Source organism: Lissotriton helveticus, chromosome 9 (genome assembly GCF_964261635.1).
Source record: "Lissotriton helveticus chromosome 9, aLisHel1.1, whole genome shotgun sequence".
NCBI classification, from domain to species: domain Eukaryota; kingdom Metazoa; phylum Chordata; class Amphibia; order Caudata; family Salamandridae; genus Lissotriton; species Lissotriton helveticus.
This window is the reverse complement of record NC_136070.1, coordinates 1072695599-1072717232: the sequence shown is the minus strand read 5'-3', so window position 1 is coordinate 1072717232 and position 21634 is coordinate 1072695599. Positions and strand designations below refer to the sequence as shown.

Genomic DNA, 21634 nt, shown 5'->3' with positions numbered 1-21634 from the left:
CACGCGGGTGCATATCTGATTGCTAGCTATTCTGATTCAGGCATGTGAATCTATGAAAGACACCCAAATACTGGATAAGAAATGCGTTACTTACCTGTAACAGCAGTTATCCAGTATTGGTGTCTTTCATAGATTCACATGCAACCCTCCCGCCTCCCCTGGAAGGTCTCACATCCCTCTCTAACAATATTACGCCAACCTAGTTGGGTGCGTACGAAAATCTGAGGGACTGGGGCTCCTCCCAGGGAGGTCCTAGAGGGAGGTCGGAGCTGATTGGCTGACTGTAAGAGTTTGGTCCTTTTTACATAAGGACAAGGAAAGGCCACTAAGGGGAGACCCTTGGGCCTATTTTCTCTATGTATGTCTATAGGACATTACTTTTTTATTTACCGGAGGCTCCCGTCTCGACGACGGGGAATGATTCAGGCATGTGAATCTATGAAAGACACCAATACTGGATAACTGCTGTTACAGGTAAGTAACGCATTTCTTTTAGTTATGGGTCACTTTTTGACAAAGACAGTCTGATATATATATCTATATATATATATATATATATATATATATATATATATATATATATATATATATATATATATATATATATATATATATATATATATATATATTAACGCTCCAAAGCCCTTCCCAATCCTGGAAAAAGAATATGACAGCACTCGAGGATGAAGGTTACAAACGCGCTAGATTTTATTTAGCGGAGGGGTGCACACAGACGCGTTTCGGCGGTCTGCCTTCGTCAGTGTGTGATGCACTGTGTTTGTTTCCGACATTAATTTGAACAAAACATAATCACTCCCACTTCCAGTCAGGCATGGACATGGACAAGGGGACTTACGCCTCGCAAAGGACAAATGCGGCCATCTTGTAGTGTGTGATCTATGTAACACAAAATAGCAAATTGCGTGGTAAAGCCCACAGATGGGCAATCGCATTATTCCATGTGCGGCGTTTCAAAAATAAAGCGTCATGGGATAGACATAAACCATACAGCCGTGGATCGGCTAATGTCCCCATATACAGTACATAGTCCATATCACCTGTACACCAGAAAAGAAGAAATAAATCACTTCCTAACCAACAGCCAAATAATGGGCCTAGCTCAAAAGGTGTGGAAATGATAAAATATACATGGAGTGAGATGCGTCGCATGCAACAACAGAAAAACATGTGCAATTGTTTACAACATATAATAATGAAGCAAATGTGATTAAAGTGCATCTTATATACAGTGGAAAGCTAGATATGTGGGAGACTCCTATGTTGTACCCATGTGTTATTCCCAATCAAATTTCAATTCATTTGATCTGAATCACACAGTATTTGCGATATTTCTTAAATTCATAGTGAAAAAATATACAAAAAGGCAGGTACTGTGAATCGATTAACGATATAAAGAGTCTCTCATACAGTTAATATATACATGACAAAAAATCAGAAAATCAGATAAAAGCTTCAGAGCTATTGTCTACATTGGTATACAATTATTCCATATACGATGATGTTTGGAAGTTCTAATTACAGTTTGCTAAGATGAACTATCATCTTGGAATTATTTGTACCAAATGTTGTTCTCTACTCATTTCCCTAGATGGAAAGCCATTTCCTCCCCACTGTTGAGACCTATATATATATATATATATATATATTTTGATGTGCTGACCCCTTGATAAAGCCAGTATGCCCTCCACCTTTTTGAACGTGACAAAGCCAGTCGGTCTGCCTTACTTTACATGAGCTCCATACATTGTTACATGACATAGTCAGTCCTGCATGACAGTGGGAGGGTTGGGCTCCCAAGGGGTTGGGTGCAAGCTCTGTGCCCAACCCCATGCTATGCACTGCCAAAGGCCATGAGTGACATGGGGCTTGGCGCCTACAGGGAGATGGGCACAGTGCCTGGGTGCAGGCCAGGCCTTTCATCCAACCCCACACTGCACATGGCAGTCGACATTTTAATATACATTAAAAAACTCTTTGAAATTCACAGAAAAAATCATTTAATGAAACGTTATAGTTAGGTGAAAATATCAATGAAAACACATGATTTTAAACTAACCCACTAAACTTCACCAGTTATAATTCGCTCAAGTAACTATAACTCGTGCCCTAAAGTAAATATAAATTGCTGTCTTATCATGCACTGGTAATTACCTCACATATTATCTCATAATTTCAGTTATTTTGTTAAATGGTATGCTTTAACTGACATTTTCACCTAACTATAATTAATGTCCGTTTAATTTTCGTTTTTTTCAGTGAGTTTGTTTGGGGGGGCATGTATAACCCATTCTGTGGGTCCACCAGCTCGGTCTTCATAGCGTGAGTTAACCTTGTCCGAAGCAGACAAACACTGTCTTTGTAAGGACCAGTGCGTTGTGACCACTGGTCTCCGAAGAGTGTTTAGGTACATTCAAGCAAGTGCATCAAAAACACTTAAGGCGCAATTAGATTTGCCTCGTCCTGGTTTTTAGCATACCTCACTATCAAAGTGTGTGTGTGTAGTTAGAATATTAATTATGCACTTTATTGCTGGCAATGGCTGGTCTTCATAATAATAGGTATATTATGGAGGTGTGGGTGTGTGTGTGTCTATATATATATCAATAGTTTAAAAAAAGTAAATATAGAAATTATTTTTATGAATATGTTAAACTTTTACATTTTATTAAAACATACATATTTTTAACACTACTATCTGAAAGAGACACGTTAGTGATAGATTCCTTAGCTTAGAATATTCCGCTGGTGTCAGACTGGATCCGGAAAGTTTCACTTAGCAGTACCCCTGCGCATCAGTAGGTGGCGTCCTGCGGCTCCGCGTCCGTCACTGGCTTCGTCAGCACCGAGCTGACGTCACAGAGAGTACTTAGGCGCCACCCATGCCCGCTGACGTCAGTTCTTTCTTTTTCCGCGCCAGCAAGCGCAGATCTGGATTGAGCACGTACCTCATTAATTTTTTGACTACTCTCATGAGACTTTTGTCTCCCCTTTTTTCTCCTATTGCACGTAGGGATGCCCGACTTCAAGTCTTGTACAGCCGTAATATGCCGGTAGCGGACCCCCACGATGTGTGCCTCTACTGCCTGGAGACAGATCACGACTCCCAGGACTCTCGGGCCATGGCCCCGAAGGCCTTGCGGGTGTGGCATCGGAAGTTGCTGGAGGTTCGGCATTCTTCGCACCGCCGCTCTGGGTCCAGGGGCCGTTCCCGCGAGCCGTCGCTCCTCGGGCTCCGAGTCTTCGCCTTCGGATTCCGGTAAGCGACACCATAAAAAGAAGGCGAAGAAGCATGTTCACTCTCCGACATCCCCCGTCGCTCCTCGTAGGCGGACGAGGGGGACCGGGGCTCCGCCCCTGCGGCTCCTCTGGAGCCTGGGAGTCCCGCAGCCTACCCGCCATACCCGGGTCCGTCGGCAACTCCCGAACAGATGCAAGAGTTTCTTGCTGCCTTGGACCGCCTCTACAGGCCTCGGGCTCCCGCCGGCGTGCCTACGGGCCCACGGTTTTGTGTCCAGATCCTGTTGGTCTGGCGTCTCCGGCGCCACAGGATCCTGCACCTCTGGCCCCGGCGTCGCGAGGTGCGGTGCCGCCCTCAGCCCCATCCCCGGCGCTGCAATGGGTGCCGTTTATTCCAACCCTGCCCCGGTTCCTGGACCATTTTGTTCCGGCCTGGGATCCCAATTGGGAGGCGGCTCCGGTATGGCCCCGGGCAGGCGCCGGGTTCCTAACGCCGTTCACCCCTTTTCCGGCTCTGCCGCCGCAACAGGCTCCCTCTATGCCAGAGGCGGACAACGACTGGGACGGGTCTGAGGACCCTCTTGTCCGGCAAAATGACTCCGAGCAGGATTGGGTGGACAACCTGGAGGATGCGGGCGAACTAGATGTTTCTTATAACCCGGGTTTTGCCTCTTCTCCGCCTACTAGGAGTGGCCCTCAAAACTAACCTTCTTACAGAGGTACTCCAGATGGCGTCACCGCCCGGCGCCTGGTGATCCTGCCTTCCTGACCACTCTCCCTACGCCTGAGAGCCTGGTCATTCAGGCCTTGATGTCGCAGTGTGCCTTTCCTAAGGCTCCGCCGGATAAGGACTCTAAAAGGCTGGAACAATTTGATAAGAGGTTGTTCTCCTCAGCCAGCTTAGGAATGTGGTCGGTTAATACCGCCTGCTTGTTGGGCCATTACTCTCACACAGTGTGGGATTCCGTTGCTCAGGTCTTGCCTCAGTGTTTTGAGGAGGTCCAGGCTGTCCTTTCCCAGGTGATTGCTGAGGGGAAGGATGCGGCTAAGTTTGCCATCAGGTGTGGTTTGGACACCGCTGATTCATTGGGCAGGGCAATTACTACAACTGAGGCGTTGCAGCGCCACGCCTATTTGCGTTCGACTGGGTTCTCGCCTGATGTCCAGGGCTTGCTCATGGACGTGCCCTTTGATGGCTCCCGCCTCTTTCGCGATAAGGCCGACAGTGCACTGGAGCGCTTCAAGGACTCACGGGCCACGGCCAAGTCCTTGGGTCTCTCTACAAAGACCACTGCCATTCCTGGGTTTCGTTCCTTTCGTGACCAATGCAGAGGCACCCAGGCACGCTCCTCCAACAAGCCTGCGCAAAACCAGCCTCAGCGAGGCCGCGGCCGTGGCTTCCGCAGGGGTGGGTCTGGGAACCAGCATGCGGGTTAGTCTTCCTCTACCCCTCTGTTTCCACCTCCAAACCTTCCTAATCAGAGCTTCCGGGAGCACCCCACACCGGTGGGTGGCAGGGTCCGCGACCACCTCCACCACTGGCGCGAAATTACATCGGACAAGTGGGTGCTGCAGATAATCTGCCGGGGTTACTCCCTTCCCTTTCAGTCCTCCCCTCCAGCCTTGCCACCTTGGTACCACCGCATGTCCGGCGATCGTTTGGCTCTTCTCCGACAGGAAGTCACGGCCCTCCTGGCCAAGGGGGCCATTGAGTGCGTTCCCGATCAGGAAGTAGAGAGTGGTTGTTATTCCCACTTCTTTCTGGTCCCCAAGAAGGACAAGGGGGGCCTGCGCCCCATCTTGGACCTCCAGGATGTCAATCGCTTCCTCCGGAAGGAGAAATTCAAAATACTGACTCTAACTCAGGTCCTGGCTGCCCTCAACCCTGGAGAGACTGGATGGTAGCGTTGAACTTGCAGGACACTTATTTTCACATCCCCGTCTTGCCGGTCCACCGGTGTTACCTGCTGTTTATGATAGGCCATGAGCATTTTCAGTTTGCCGTGCTCCCCTTCGGCCTAACCAGTGGCCCTCGGGTGTTCACAAAGTTGTTGGCGGTGGTCGCAGCTCACCTGCGCAGGTCAAGGGTGTCGGTCTTCCCCTACCTCGACGACTGGCTGTTGAAGGCGGGCTCGCCCAGGGCAGTCGTCCACCACCTCCAGACTATGGCCGACCTCCCGCACCTGAGTCCCTCTCAGAAGCTCTCTTTCATCGGAGTGGTTCTGGATTCGACGCTGTTTCGGTTTATCCCCCTGAGCAGGGAGTCCGGGATATTCAGGCTATGATTCCGATCTTTTAGCCTCTATCCCGAGTTTTGGTCAGGATGACCCTCCGGCTTCTGGACCTGATGGCCTCCTGCATCCTGCTGGTGACACGTGCCAGATGGCATAGGCGGGCTCTGCAGTGGGACCTGAAGTTCAAGTTGGCGCAACATCAGGGTAACCTCTCCGATCATGTTCAGATCTCGGAGGGCGCTGCACGACAGTTGCAGTCGTGGCTCAAGAATCGCTATATGGTCAGTGGCAGATCCCTCTTCCTTCCCCAACCGGAGCCCACTGTGGTGATGGATGCGTCCCTCCTGGGATTGGGACGCCACTTGGGAGAGGCGGAAATCAGAGGCTTCTGGTCTCCGGCGGAATCCCAGCTCCATATCAACCTTTTAGAGCTGCGGGAGATTCGACTTGCACTGAAGGCGTTCCTTCACCTCTGTCTGGGGAAGTGTAGTGCAGGTGTTCACGGACAACACCACCGCCATGTGGTATTGCAACAAACAGGGCTGGGTGGGGTCCTAGACCCTTTGTCAAGAGGCTCTATGCCTCTGTACATAGCTGGAACATCAAGGCATCACCTTGGTGGTTCAACACCTGGCTGGTAGTCTGAACGCCAGGGCCGATGAACTCAGCTGCCGGTGCTTGATGGATCACGAATGGCGTCTGCACTCGGACGTGGCGCATGGTCTCTTTCGGCAGTGGGGAGAGCCTTGGTTAGATCTGTTCGCCACCGAAGAGAACATTAAATGTCACCAGTTCTGCGTGTTGGAATTTCCAAGGTGGCATTCTCTCGGAGATGCTTTTCGTCGCGAGTGGAGTTGCGGTCTGTTGTTCGCCTTTCCGCCTATACCACTTCTGCCCAGAGTGCTGAAGAAGATCAGACATGACCGGGCCCAAGTCGTCCTTGCGGCTCCGGACTGGGCTCGAAGAGTTTGGTATCCCGAACTACTCAGTATGAACCTGGATCCCCCGATCCGACTGCCTCTTCGGGAGGATCATCTGTCGCAGCGACAGGGGACAGTCCTCCACCCGAACCTGGCCAGCCTCCAACTCCATGCGTCGAGATTGAGCGGCGACAGTTGACAACTTTCGATCTTCCTCCCGAAGTCTGTGATGTCATTCTGGCAGCCAGGCGTCCCTCCACCAAAACGGTATATGAATGCAGGTGGAACAGGTTTGTGGCTTGGTGCAAAGCAAAGGCTGTGGATCCCCTTTCTGCCCCTCTTTCTGAGGTCCTTCTGTCTTTGGCCCAGCAGGGCTCTGACCTGGGAACTATCAAAGGTTATCTTTCAGCCATCTCCGCCTTTCTGAGGCTTCCAGATCAGCCTACTCTTTTTAAGTCTCCTGTTGTTAACCGCTTCCTCAAAGGCTTTCCACATATGTTTCCTCCTGTGCCTTTCATAATGCCTCAGTGGGACTTGAATCTTGTTTTGACTTTTTTGATGTGCGCTCCTTTTGAGCCCCTTCATAACTGTCCCTTACGTCTTCTCACTTTAAAGTCGGCTTTCCTGGTAGCTATCACCTCTGCCAGAAGAGTGAGTGAGCTCCAGGCTCTTTCTTCCAAACCTCCTTTCCTTTCAATTCATCCAGACAAGGTGGTTCTAAGGACCAGTCCTTCTTTCTTGCCAAAGGTTGTTACGACTTTCCACATCGGTCAGACCACCACTTTGCCCACCTTCTTTCCGCCTCCGCATCCTTCCAGGGAGGAGGAGAGATCAACTGTCTGGACCCAAAACATGAGCTTGCATTCTGTCTGCAGCGTACACAGCAGTTCCGGGTGGATGATCAGCTCTTTGTTGGCTACGTGGGTGCCAAAAAAGGTTGGGCTGTGCACAAACGGACCATCTCTTGGTGGGTCGTTTTGTGCATCAAAGCATGTTACTCGTTGGCTAAGTAGGAGCCTCCTGTGGGGCTGCGTGCCCATTCCACCAGGGCAACGGCAGCCACTACTGCCTTGGGACGCGGCGTTCTCTTGAGGGACATTTGTCAGGCAGCTACATGGGCTTTGCTGCACACGTTTACCAAGCACTACTGCCTTGACAGCCAGGTCCGGAGAGACGGCTTCTTTGGCCGTTCGGTGCTCCGTGACTTCCTGGTGTAATCTTGTTCGCAGACCCACCTCCGGGGTTGGTATTGCTGGGGTATCTATTCTAAGGTAAGGAATCTATCACTAACGTGTCTCTTTCAGATGCACAAGTTACTACTTGTGTAACGATATATCTGTAAGAGATATTAGTTAGTCATAGATTCCTTACCGCCCCACCCATCCTCCCCGTTCTGCGAACTGATTACTAGGGTTACAGTCTTCCCTTTCAGGGTCCTAGTTGTATGCACCAACGGTCAGTATCTTGCATGGCTCTGCGTTCCTGGCACGGAAAGTCGTGTACAGAACTGACATCAGCGCGCATGGGTGGCGCCTAAGTACTCTCTGTGACGTCATCTCGCTGCTGACGACGCCAGTGGCGGACACGGAGCCGCAGGACGCTACCTACTGACGCGCATGGGTACTGCTAAGCGAAAATTTCCGGATTCAGTCTGACGCCTGGGGAATATTCTAAGGTAAGGAATCTATCACTAACTAATGTCTCTTACAGATATATTGTAACACAAGTAGAAACTTGTGTGTTAATACAATGTACCACATACTAAATAAAAATAAAGATGTGTGGGTGGGACGTTTTTAATTGTTTAAAATACATTTATAAAATGAAGATCTATTTAATTGTTTTAGTACCTATTTTATTTCAGTTAATGTGCTGTAACATTTTATTGTATTCGTTCTAAATTAATATTGTTTAAGGTAATTTACATTATTATACATTAGTTAATATATATTTAAAGGATAATACACTTTAATAATTTTCCTCATATTTTAACATAGGAGACTCCTGGTGGTGAAGATCTCCACCTAGGTGTGCAAACTACTAGTGGTAACTTTACTCTCTAAATTCTGTTGTAGTTGGCTCTACATCTGGATTTTAGGGTGTGGCGACATAAAGATCTGCTGAAATGGGTAAAAGCAAAGTAGTGTAGAGTTGCACCTAGTTCTAGAATTAAATATACTTGTCAGTAAATACAAACATGTATATTTACCTTTGCGAGTAGGACACATATTCTCTAAACTAGATGGGTGCAATTTAATTTTCCCTGATATTAGTATTCGTCTCGGATAGGTCTTTTCCCTCATTTATGTTCAATCACATGTTCAGTTATGGTTTTTTAATTTGTCAGTATGTACGCACATAGTACCTATTGCACAATAATTCCCCAAATTAGTGAGAACTATAGTTCTGCATTGAACTTTATTACAAATAACATTTATTGCAGAGTTACAATTGATATAAAAAATGACATTTCTGAATTTATTGAGGATTTTCTGTATACATACAACACTAAACCATTGTTACACAGTTCGGTGGTGCAGAGGCTGTCCTCAGCACCCAGAGCATACTCTGAACTGCTGAAGCGGAAACACATCTGATTCAGTGGCAAGGCATGCACCCAGATCCCACTAATCATGACCAAAGTGAGTGCTGCATGTGGTGTAAGTGAGACTGGGTGTTGAGCCTGTCCGAGGGAAAGCCTTTTCATCCAACCCATGTAGCACATGGCCAAACACCAATCATCATTTGGTTTGGACATGTTTGAGGTTAGAGGTATAGGAGGTTATTGGCAGGGCCAGGCTAAAAGCCATGCACCACAGGAGGGTTGGCACATGGTAGGCTGTTGACACACAGCTGCACAGCTCTACTGTGCAGACAGTGTACAGCCATGATTCAGAGATAGGGTGCAGAGCCTGGCTAAAGCCACACATAGTAGGAGCTGGTTGTACAAACAATGGGTGTTGCACAGAGTAAAGACCTAGAAAGTCCCATAAAAACCCAGATAAAGTGAAATTATGGCTTGGAAATAAAACGTAAAAGCCCATGAAACTGACCAGTTATGTTAGTTAAACAAAACATTATTGTGCTCCCACCATAAAAACCATAACTCCTTCCTTCAAGCATATGGTCTACTCATGATCGTGCACATGATGTGACTTTACTGATTACATTACATTTCACCTTACTGAGATTACAGATAACATTACTATGGGTAGTTGTTTCTTAATAATGATATATTGTTATGTACTCGTATTTATTTCTATAACTGTTGTGATGGCTTTAGCATCTGAAAAAAGGATTCTGGATTTCAAATTGAATATCAAGTTCCTTCGCTGGAGGAAAGTTAAACTACAGGGCCCAGCGAAGGAACTTGGAATGCTGACCCCAATGCTGAACCAAATATGAGGAGTAAAGAGACAAGGGCATTAATAGAAATAGACGTAATGTTATCTAACCAGAAAGAGCAAACTGAACAATCTGATCAAAAAAATACACCCGAGGAATGGGGGGACCTAAACCCTTCTCCATATCAGGTCGAATCTCCAGCTGGGAAAGAGCCGCTTTCAGCAAATCACTCTCTTTCAGATGAAGACTCCGAATCAGATCTATACGAGACAGGGATGTCTATCTCAAGCGACTCAAGTGATTCTAGTGGTTCTAGCAAATTGAGCAATTCAAGAGAATCTAGCCCAAGCGCACAAATGGGCACAGCACCACTGGAGATCTCTGGCTCCAATGACTCAAGACTACCCAACGAAATCAATGTCAGGAAAAAAAAAAAGAGTGGGGGGAAAAAAAGGTCAAAACATAAGAGAACAAAACTTGCTGAATGAGGAAACTACAGACCCTGGTAATAATACGGACTATGTCAAAAGCAGACTCAATTTTCCCCGAAGGAGTCCAAGGAATAAATCACTAGGAGAAACACCATGTCAAACTTCGAACTCGCAAGAGAACAAAGACGGATACCAAAAAACAACGGAGCCCTCACTGAGCGAGGTGCTTAGCTCAATTAAAAACTTTCACGCGGATGTGAAGAAAGATAGCCAAAAGAATCGCTTGGCCATCGAAAAACTACAAGGCGCAGTGAAAAAAGTGGGCAGTATTTGTTCTGAGATTTCTGAGAGAATGGTTATGGTGGAAACTCGTACCGAGAACCTTGAAACCGATGTTGTGATGCTCCAGAAAAAAGGAAAAGAACAAGATGGAGTAATAAGAAATCTCATGTTTAAAATGGAAGACCAGGAGAACAGATCCAGAAGGAACAATTTGAGGTTTCTTGGAATTCCGGAGAACTTTGAGGGAAGCGACGCTAGAGGGGCAATGATTGACATTCTTAAAACGTCATTTCCGGAGTTGGAAGCCTGGGATATGGAAAGGGAAATACAGCGGGTCCATCGTTTTCCCTTAATGCTATCAAAGCATTCCAACAAGCAAAATCAATATCCCAGGGCAATGCTGGTCAGCTTTGGTCATTTCCTTCTTCGTGAAAAAATGTATGATCTAGCAAGACCCACTGCCTAACGAGACTACAAGCGGTTCAATTTTTTTGCCAGACCGGACTTCGCTCACGCTACCGTGGAGCGAAGATGGAAAATGCGTCAGCTATTTGGACCTTTTGAAAAAGTTGGAGCAAAAGTATTTTTGCAAAATCCGGCACGCTTGAAAATCATATTCAAAGGCACAACAAGAAGCTTTAACAGCGAAATACAGGTGGAGGACTATCTACGTGAAATTTCCGAGTCTGGTTCTCGGAACCTAGGGAAACAATCTTAATTATATTAATGAAACGTGATAGAAGGAGCGGATAGGTTGAATGAACTATTTCAACTTACATTGGGAAATGTGGACTATAAGGGAAATGGTTGGGCAGCCTGTGGAAATTAAGTCTGAGACATTATCAGAGTATTTAGGTTTTTGGCTCAACTGGTAGTAGATAAGTATATCACTTATATTAACAATCTAGCCCAGTCCGCAGGGCCCGCTTGCGCGGAGGTCACACCCCTGGTCCAGACAGGCCCAGGTAACCTTCAAAGGTGGTGGTGGGTGGGGGGTGGGGAAGGGGAGGGGCGAAGGCAGGACAGGTTAGAGACACAGGGTAGCAAAACTTATAGGGAAATACATATAGGGATCACAGGAAACCAGAAAGCCTGGGATAAAATGTATGGCTCTTTTCTATTAGTAGCATGGCTGGGATAAAAATACTATCTCTGAATATTTGTGGTCTGAACAATCTTAAAAAAAGGCAATCAGTTGCAATTGGCCTACAAAATTGGGGAGCTAATATTATATGTATGCAGGAGACGCATATTGAAGGGTCCCAGAGTCAGCTGTTAAATACATTAGGGTATAAATTGGTGTGTGCTACCTCACAAGGTGCGAAAATTCGGGGGGTTGCTATTCTGGCTAAAGGGAGTGGACTGGTGTTTAATAAATCCGAAACTGATAAGTTTGGCCGTTGGGCTATCACCGAATGCACCTACCAAACCGGGCAGAAATTGACAATTTGTGCTATTTATGGGAGCAATACAGACGACCCTGGGGTTTTCAACGAGGTCTCTAACGAATTGTCACACTGGCCTCTTCCGGTGATGGTCGGTGGGGACTTCAATATAAACCTCCCGACAAACTGGTCCTTGAACAATGACTGGGTGTATAAAGGACGTAAACCCAAAGTATTTGGCAGACTTCTAATACTAATATTGGTGACCCTGGCTACACCTTTTATTCAAATCCACACCGCACGCATGGCAGAATTGATTATATATTACTCTCAAATTCACTAAGTAAGAATTGCCATACAGTTAAATTGCCCAGGGTATTATCTGACCACAATCCCCTTTTCTGTACACTGACTATTAGACCAACTAAATCAGAGCCTATTCACTGGACATTCGAAAAAGGATTACTGCATGACCCTCAGTATCGTCTCCATATGAAAGATTGTATTCCCAAGTTCCTAGTTGAAAACATTGCACGTCAATAGAGATTGTTTGGGATACTTTGAAAGCTGGGGTCCGGGGCGAGACGATATCAAATTCACTTAGGTCAAACAGGCGGGAGAAAGAGGAGATACGGAGGTTGCAGGATGAGCTTATGTTAGCAGAAGTGGGACTCGTAAATGCCACCGGTAATAGGGACATTACTGGAGATATCTCTAGCACCTTAGCCAAAGTAGCAATTGCCAAGGCAGAGATCACTAACATATTTACAGATAAGGCAATCCGGAAAGCCACGGCACGAAAATAACTAATTTATGAAGTTAATGAGCAAGTGGGCCATCAACTGGCGGTACGATTGCGACAACAGGTCAATGCAAACATGATTAGGGAGATTATAGATCCAGTGGCATGGCAGTTAAAAGACCCAGAACTGATTAGGCAAGCATTTTGGAGGTTTTATAAAGAACTATATACGGAGAATGGCAAAGGGGACATGATCGAAATTGAAAGGTACCTAGAGAATTGTGAAGGTGTAAGCCTCAAGGTAAATACGCAGCAGACACTAGAGGAAGCTCCTAACATGGAAGAGGTATTGACCGCAGTCAAGAGCCTCCCTAAAGGGAAGGCAACAGGTCTGGATAGCATCCCTTCGGAGTTCTATGCTACATTCATAGACGAAATTAAATATATCTTAAGGGATCTAATTATCCATATTTTTTCCGGGGGGGAACCGCCCAGCTCCTGGTCCAGGGCCAAAATTGTAATTTTCGCTAAAAAAAGGGAAACCCCCAGAACATCTAGGGTCATATCGCCCCATAACCCTTATAAATGCTGATTCCAAAATATATTCCAAAATTCTTGGCAAACCGAATTGCACCTATAATACACAAGGTAATTGCCAAAAGTCAGCACGGTTTCGTTCCCGGAAGGTCAACGATAAATCATATCCAGAGAGTGATCACGCTATTTGACGGAACAGAAATTACAGGAGACCCTATGGCCCTAATTCTGTTGAATGCAGAGAAGGCCTTTGATAGGGTCTCCTGGCAGTTTCTCTGGAAAGCAATGGCGACAATGGGATTTCGAATCAAGTTTATTCTTGCGATACAAAATATGTATATTAATCCTAGGACTGTTGTATCTGTTAATGGAAGTCTAACCAAGGAAATTATCATTTCCAGGGGAACCCGCCAGGGATGCCCATGCTCGCCATTGCTCTTCGCAATATATATAGATTCCTTTATTCGCTATTTGGAGAAAAACAACAACATAACACCCATTATATTACAGGGTTATGCTACAAAAACATTAGCATATGCTGATGATATTGCCATAGTCACCTCAGACCCCATAGTAGCAATGCTGACCATCGAGGCCGAAGCCAGGACATTTGGGCTGGTTTCTGGCTACGCGCTAAACCAAGGGAAGACACAAATCGTTCTAAACCCAAAAATGTGATGGATGATCCAAGGGTGGTGAAGGGAGCGACATACTTGGGAGTCACAATTTCCTCAAAGCTGGAGGAAGTCGTGGACACAAACCTTAAGCCAATGTTGAACACAATACAAAAGGATCTACGACGTTTAGATAATCTTCACTTGTCCATTATTGGGAGGGCAAATGCAATTAAAATGGTGTATTTTCCCAAAATACTATACTTATTCAGAGCAGTCTGTCTAGAATTTTCGAGTCATTGGTTTACAGTAATAGAACGTATCTTTTCTAGATTTATATGGTCATATGCACAACCCCGCCGGGCATATAAATACCTTACCCTTCCTAAGAACAGAGGCGGGTTTGCTCTTCCCAACTTAAGGAGATATTATTGGTCATGTGTATTACTCTACAGTAAGGAAATACTGCAAGGGGGGGGGGGAAACGCAGAGGAACAGACCGCTTCAATCTTTCAGCTACTGGTGGGGAATTCCAGCTATGGCTACTTTTGGAGGCACATACACGACAGCTACCACAAAAAGGTCAAATTTAAGACTCTATATAGCTGTTTTAAGGTATGGAAGGTTGTAAAGAAAATATTAGGAATAGGACCAATTTCACATTATACTCCGGTATTGAATAATCCTATTCTTCCTCAAATAATTTTTAAAGATAACTGCGTAAACAAATGGTATAATTCAGGAATTACACAATTAGGGGATTTTTACACTACTCAGGGGATTAAATCTTTTAACGCTCTGAAGGAAGAATTTGACTTAGATTGGCGGGATTTTTTTAAGTACCTCCAAATAAGGGATTTCTTAATTCATAAACTTGGGGCAAGGATACTCGGGGAAAAATGCACGGTAGTAGAGACAATTATACACTCTAAGAAACACTCAATAGGCGGGGTTTATGGTTCATTGCTGGACATGTTCCCGGACGATTTAGATAAAACGGCAATGAAGTGGCAAAGTAAACTCGAAATCTCAAAGGAAGGATTTTTATATTCCTATCAGCTAGCCCAAACCATTCTTATTTCCACCAAACTCCAGGCACAGTTTTACAAAACCTGCTTCTTTCTCTACTATACACCCTATAAGATCGCAAAATGGGGAACCGGCAAGGGGACTTGCTGCCCGAGATGCAATTTATTTAAAGCAGACTCCGTTCATATCTTTGCCTCTTGTCCAGTGTTAATACCTTTGACACAAGATATAGAGAGGTTCTTAACCTCAGTTCTCCGCAGAAATGTCGCTCTGTCACATGAAGCAATGGTACTTGGGGCGGAAGACCCAGATAACCTTGAGAGTGGCCACGATTTTATATTTGTTGCTATGGCAGTCCTGCGGCTATGCCTAGCCTCGGCATGGCTTGACCCGCTACCACCCTCCTTTCAACAGTGGCTAGCCAGACTTTTAGCTGTGTATAATATTGAGATAGCTATATATAAGCGGAAAGGCAGATCTCGACGCAAAGGGGTACGAAAATCTGGACTCCTCTTACACAATGGCGAGTTGCACAAAACTAATCATTATCAATGCTGTTATGAATGTATGTTATTGCTTTTGTTGTTTTCCGTGATGCCGGGAATATATTTTGTAAATTTTCTATAATGACCATGTATGTATGACAAGAACAATGTAAAGCACATGATGTTAATGTGAAGAATGTTTACCTGTCCAGGGGAGTAGGGGGGGAATATATTTATATTTATGTTAAAAAACAATAATTTTTTTTTTTTTTTAAATCAAATTGAATATCAAGAGATTCTTTTTTGAAGGAGGAATTTCCTGGTAGAGCGCATTCTTTTCAACAAGAAATATTATTTCTTACATAGTGGTATCAATTTACTAAATTAATAGAAAGGAAAATGGGATTCTATGCAAATTAATTTGTCATTTTTTCTTTTCTCCTATAAGGGATGGAGAGGCTTTGCTAAATTATCAAATACTGGATGCTCCAGACAAAGCCTCTATTGTACAAGTTGACAAGAAAGGTGTACTTAGCTCTGGGTCTTTAACTGGAATTTCAACAATGGAAGTAAATTCTCGGGAACCTTTTGGGATAAATCAGACAGTGATAGTGGGTGTTAAGGTAAGCTTTTTAAAATCATTTTTTCTTAAAGTTGCTAAACCATTTTGAACTTGTATACCATTAACCTTGATAATAAAATGAAGTAGCTCTTAATAGGTACATTATACAATAAAAAATGTTTATTAGACTTTAAACCGGAGTTCCATAAAAAATAATTCAGTCCGTTAATACTCAGTTGTGGTATTCATTTATGATCTATAGATTGTAAAGAAAAGAAATACATCTCTATAGTCGAGTAATTTTAAAGTTGAGTTTTATTGAACAGAGGAAGTCTTCTCCAGGCACATAAAACTGACAACAGCCATTTCTATAATGTATTTTATCACTGCACTCTGTAGGCATGTTTTGAGATTAAGTGTCATTTCATAATATACTGTTGCTATTCATTTGTTGTTTTGCTGTGTGCTCTAATGCTTCCTTTATGTAAAATGATGCAAATTCTGCTTTTTATCTCGATTTGAATATACGGGTCTATGGATACTTACATAATTTAGAGCACTGATGTTAATATGGGTCCAGAAGGGAAGCTCGTAGGCAGAATATCAGGAAAAACACCAACTAGCGGTAAGAACTTGCATTATTGGTTGTAAAGAGTGAGAACACACTTCAAATAATGATCACTATTCCTGCCTGGGTGAACCACAAAAGTCGCTAAATAAAATGTGCTTAACCGTATGGAACCTAAGTATTCAAGCAGTACTCAAATGTAAATAAATAAAAATACAACACAAGCAGATCCAGAATTATGAGCTTTTAAAGTTTAAGGTTCAAGAATGGCGCCAACCGCAGGTATCGGATTGTGCCAGACCAAAGTCACAAGTTCAGGCTGACCGGAATGGAGCGATGGCCTACTGGGAGAGGTACCTTCTGTCCTTGGTTCAGGGACTGCACTGTGCTGCCGTGAGAGACTTTTCGTCGGATCCGTTGAAGCCATCGCTCAGAAGCTGCGTGGTGTGACGATGCAAGGCTCTGAGTCACACTGTGAAGCTGCTGACCAGGTGCAGCGCAGTGCTATGATGAGAGGCCCTGCATTGGATCCTGTGAAACCTTCAGTTAAGCCAGGAGAAATACTCTTACACCAGCCGAGGATCCAGGACCTTGAGGGAAGCACTCGTGGGTCAAGACTCACTCCAGGACAAATTGGATAGGTCAGCTGGAAAGCAGAAAAGGCCTCTGGAAACTTATGTCCCTGTAGCCCAAACAGGAGGGCAGCCAACTGACCCTTGGTGTCAATACTGTGGTCCTGGGTTCAAGGCAAGCAGGTCTACTCTTCCTATTTCAGACAGCAGGGCAATCCTTCGGAATATTCTCAGTTCGTGGAGTGTAATGATTCTTTTGACTTTTAAGTACAATCAGGGTCCACTCAGGACCTTCACTTCCCCACGCCCTGGCCCTTTGTTCACTGTCTGGCTCAATGCACATTTCTCAGTGGAGGAGCCATCACCAGCCCACGGACAGCTGGCCAATCTCTGAAAATCCCCAGAAGCTTTAAGCAGGAGAATGATAACCTTCTAAAAGTAATAATATTTCAACAAGGGAGATCCAAGGATCATGGGGGACCTGTGATAATAACTATAACGAAAAACACACTGGTCCTTAGTAACAATACTTGAGATGCAAAGACCCGAATAACAAATACAATTTAAGAAATTCCCTTAATTCAGTATTAGTAATATGTCCTCAAACACACACACACAGCTTTTCCAGACAGTGGCCATATTATAAAATATTCATTTATTTAAATATTTTATGTAATGCTATGTGTCTTTTAGTTCCTTCCAAGTACTAGGGAAGTTACAGTACAGGGAGTTAGATTCCAAATGGAAATGGGATGTTCCTATGTTGTGAGATTAAACTTAAAAGTTTCTTCCCTTGATCTATTTCTGCTAATAAAGGACCACTAGAGAAAGATCTAATCACTATGGTCAATGTCTTTAAACAGTGGTCCATGAATAAGTACCATTAAAAGCAAAAGTGTTTTTTAACAAACAACACATCAGGTACTTTCGCAGAATAGGTAATACCAAGTAATATTAAAAGGGAAACCTTACTTTTAACTTTTATGCTGTTACATAATATTTAAGTCTCAAAAAAGAACAAAGACCAAACAGATTGACTCAATCATCCAATTTCCCTACGACTTCCAGATAATTAAATACTTTTGACAGACCTCTTGGCCAGTAGATTGTTAGTAAACTATGTATGGTGTTACAGGATGGTATTGCCATTGGTTTCATGCCATTGCTGAGGCAGTGATGGTAGCTGTGTGGGTTATCGAGGCCTTTTGATCTATTTATCCCTTCAGATTGTTCCTGCACAGAGAAGCATGCATTTCTCTGTTTGAAGCATAACAGAGCTGCAGTGTAAGGCAACCTCACAGAAAAGAACCTAGAAAAGAGCTTAAACTGTAATGTGTTAAAAGACACTATTTAATCAGTGTTTATGGTTTCATGGAACATGTTCCACAGTTAAGCCTTGAGCAACAAAGTTTGACCTTCTGATTTAAACTTGAGTTTTTTTATGAGTTACTTACACTAATGTCTTAGAATATTTCCAGGATAGGAGATAGTTAGTACAGAATACAGGAAACATGTTGTAATTCATTCTACCGCAGGAAACTGCATAAATGGGGAATTTGAAATGAATGAAGGAGTTAAGATTCCAATGCTAACTAAAGAGAAACCTGGGATATTTGATGATAAAAGTGATTAAATATGCAATTACAGATACAACATGAAACACAGTATTTAAACTTACCATTTAGGGTAAGGACATGAAATGAGAAAGAAAACTATTTGTTACTGATTAATGGTTATATACAGCCAAAATTTAAATGGAAACATCTTTGAATATAGGATACAGGCTTAAATATTAGTTGGATGTTAGTCCAAATGTACGATTAGTGATGTTAGACTTTGTCTCATGGTTAATAAAACCGCATTAGAGGTGGGAGAGTGACCATCATCTTGATCCTATCCCAATTTTCATACTTTGACAGAATGTATGGGCAGAAATGCTATGAAATGGTAGGTATTCTGTTGATACCTCTTTTTTAAAATACATATTTCAGTAGCAATAAAAATGGATAATTGAATACTTTGTTAGTTAAACAAATGTGATTACATTTAAAATTACAAACACAACAGTGATGGACAGAATGTGGATCAATGTCACACATTCACCCCAGTCCAAAGATCTGGGCCCAAATCCATCGTTTTTCCACTCCACACCACCCTGGGTTAGACAATGGCGATATGCAAATCAGCACTGACCCTGTGCCCCATGGGAACAGTCCAGTCCGAACTACAAAAGCTGTGTCCTTCCCAGAACGGAAACAAGCATCCGAGGACCGGCCCGGTTTCGAGGTAACACCTCTCATCAGCCCGGCTAGCTTGATTCCAGTGGTGTGGAGTGTCTGGGACTCACGTCTGAGCATCCCCAGTACACTTAGAGCGGTAATTGCAAACACAACAGTGATGGACAGAATGTGGATCAATGTCACACATTCACCCCAGTCCAAAGATCTGGGCCCAAATCCATCGTTTTTCCACTCCACACCACCCTGGGTTAGACAATGGCGATATGCAAATCAGCACTGACCCTGTGCCCCATGGGAACAGTCCAGTCCGAACTACAAAAGCCGTGTCCTTCCCAGAACGGAAACAAGCATCCGAGGACCGGCCTGGTTTCGAGGTAACACCTCTCATCAGCCCGGCTAGCTTGATTCCAGTGGTGTGGAGTGTCTGGGACTCACGTCTGAGCATCCCCAGTACACTTAGAGCGGTAATTGCAAACACAACAGTGATGGACAGAATGTGGATCAATGTCACACATTCACCCCAGTCCAAAGATCTGGGCCCAAATCCATCGTTTTTCCACTCCACACCACCCTGGGTTAGACAATGGCGATATGCAAATCAGCACTGACCCTGTGCCCCATGGGAACAGTCCAGTCCGAACTACAAAAGCCGTGTCCTTCCCAGAACGGAAACAAGCATCCGAGGACCGGCCCGGTTTCGAGGTAACACCTCTCATCAGCCCGGCTAGCTTGATTCCAGTGGTGTGGAGTGTCTGGGACTCACGTCTGAGCATCCCCAGTACACTTAGAGCGGTAATTGCAAACACAACAGTGATGGACAGAATGTGGATCAATGTCACACATTCACCCCAGTCCAAAGATCTGGGCCCAAATCCATCGTTTTTCCACTCGAAACCGGTCCGGTCCTCGGATGCTTGATTCCGTTCTGGGAAGGACATGGCTTTTGTAGTTCGGACTGGACTGTTCCCATGGGGCAACAGGGTCAGAGCTGATTTGCATATCGCCATTGTCTAACCCAGGGTGGTGTGGAGTGCAAAAAAAACGATGGATTTGGGCCCAGATCTTTTGACTGGGGGAGTGTGTGACATTGATCCACATTCAGTCCATCACTTGTTGTTTTTGCAATTGCCGCCCTAAGTGCGCTGGGGATGCCCAGATGTGGGTCCCAGGCACTCCACACCACTTGGAGTCAAGCTAGCCGGGCTGAAGAGAGGTGTTACCTCGAAACCGGTCCGGTCCTCGGATGCTTGATTCCGTTCTGGGAAGGACATGGCTTTTGTAGTTCGGACTGGACTGTTCCCATGGGGCAACAGGGTCAGAGCTGATTTGCATATCGCCATTGTCTAACCCAGGGTGGTGTGGAGTGCAAAAAAAGATGGATTTGGGCCCAGATCTTTTGACTGGGGGAGTGTGTGACATTGATCCACATTCAGTCCATCACTTGTTGTTTTTGCAATTGCCGCCCTAAGTGCGCTGGGGATGCCCAGACGTGGGTCCCAGGCACTCCACACCACTTGGAGTCAAGCTAGCCAGGCTGAAGAGAGGTGTTACCTCGAAACCGGTCCGGTCCTCGGATGCTTGATTCCGTTCTGGGAAGGACATGGCTTTTGTAGTTCGGACTGGACTGTTCCCATGGGCAACAGGGTCAGAGCTGATTTGCATAACGCCATTGTCTAACCCAGGGTGGTGTGGAGTGCAAAAAAACGATGGATTTGGGCCCAGATCTTTTGACTGGGGGAGTGTGTGACATTGATCCACATTCAGTCCATCACTTGTTGTTTTTGCAATTGCCGCCCTAAGTGCGCTGGGGATGCCCAGACGTGGGTCCCAGGCACTCCACACCACTTGGAGTCAAGCTAGCCGGGCTGAAGAGAGGTGTTACCTCGAAACCGGTCCGGTCCTCGGATGCTTGATTCCGTTCTGGGAAGGACATGGCTTTTGTAGTTCGGACTGGACTGTTCCCATGGGGCAACAGGGTCAGAGCTGATTTGCATATCGCCATTGTCTAACCCAGGGTGGTGTGGAGTGCAAAAAAACGATGGATTTGGGCCCAGATCTTTTGACTGGGGGAGTGTGTGACATTGATCCACATTCAGTCCATCACTTGTTGTTTTTGCAATTGCCGCCCTAAGTGCGCTGGGGATGCCCAGACGTGGGTCCCAGGCACTCCACACCACTTGGAGTCAAGCTAGCCGGGCTGAAGAGAGGTGTTACCTCGAAACCGGTCCGGTCCTCGGATGCTTGATTCCGTTCTGGGAAGGACATGGCTTTTGTAGTTCGGACTGGACTGTTCCCATGGGGCAACAGGGTCAGAGCTGATTTGCATATCGCCATTGTCTAACCCAGGGTGGTGTGGAGTGCAAAAAAACGATGGATTTGGGCCCAGATCTTTTGACTGGGGGAGTGTGTGACATTGATCCACATTCAGTC

General features: G+C 45.2%; 1 protein-coding gene across 1 annotated transcript in view; it reads left to right on the top strand.

The window, feature by feature from the left end:
* Positions 1–21634, top strand: part of NUP210 (nucleoporin 210) — a 524741-nt gene that overhangs the window by 393648 nt on the left and 109459 nt on the right. The window contains exon 30 of the mRNA XM_078661451.1: positions 15711–15885. Coding sequence (XP_078517577.1) covers positions 15711–15885 — 175 coding nt within the window. The remainder of the gene's footprint in view (positions 1–15710; positions 15886–21634) is intronic.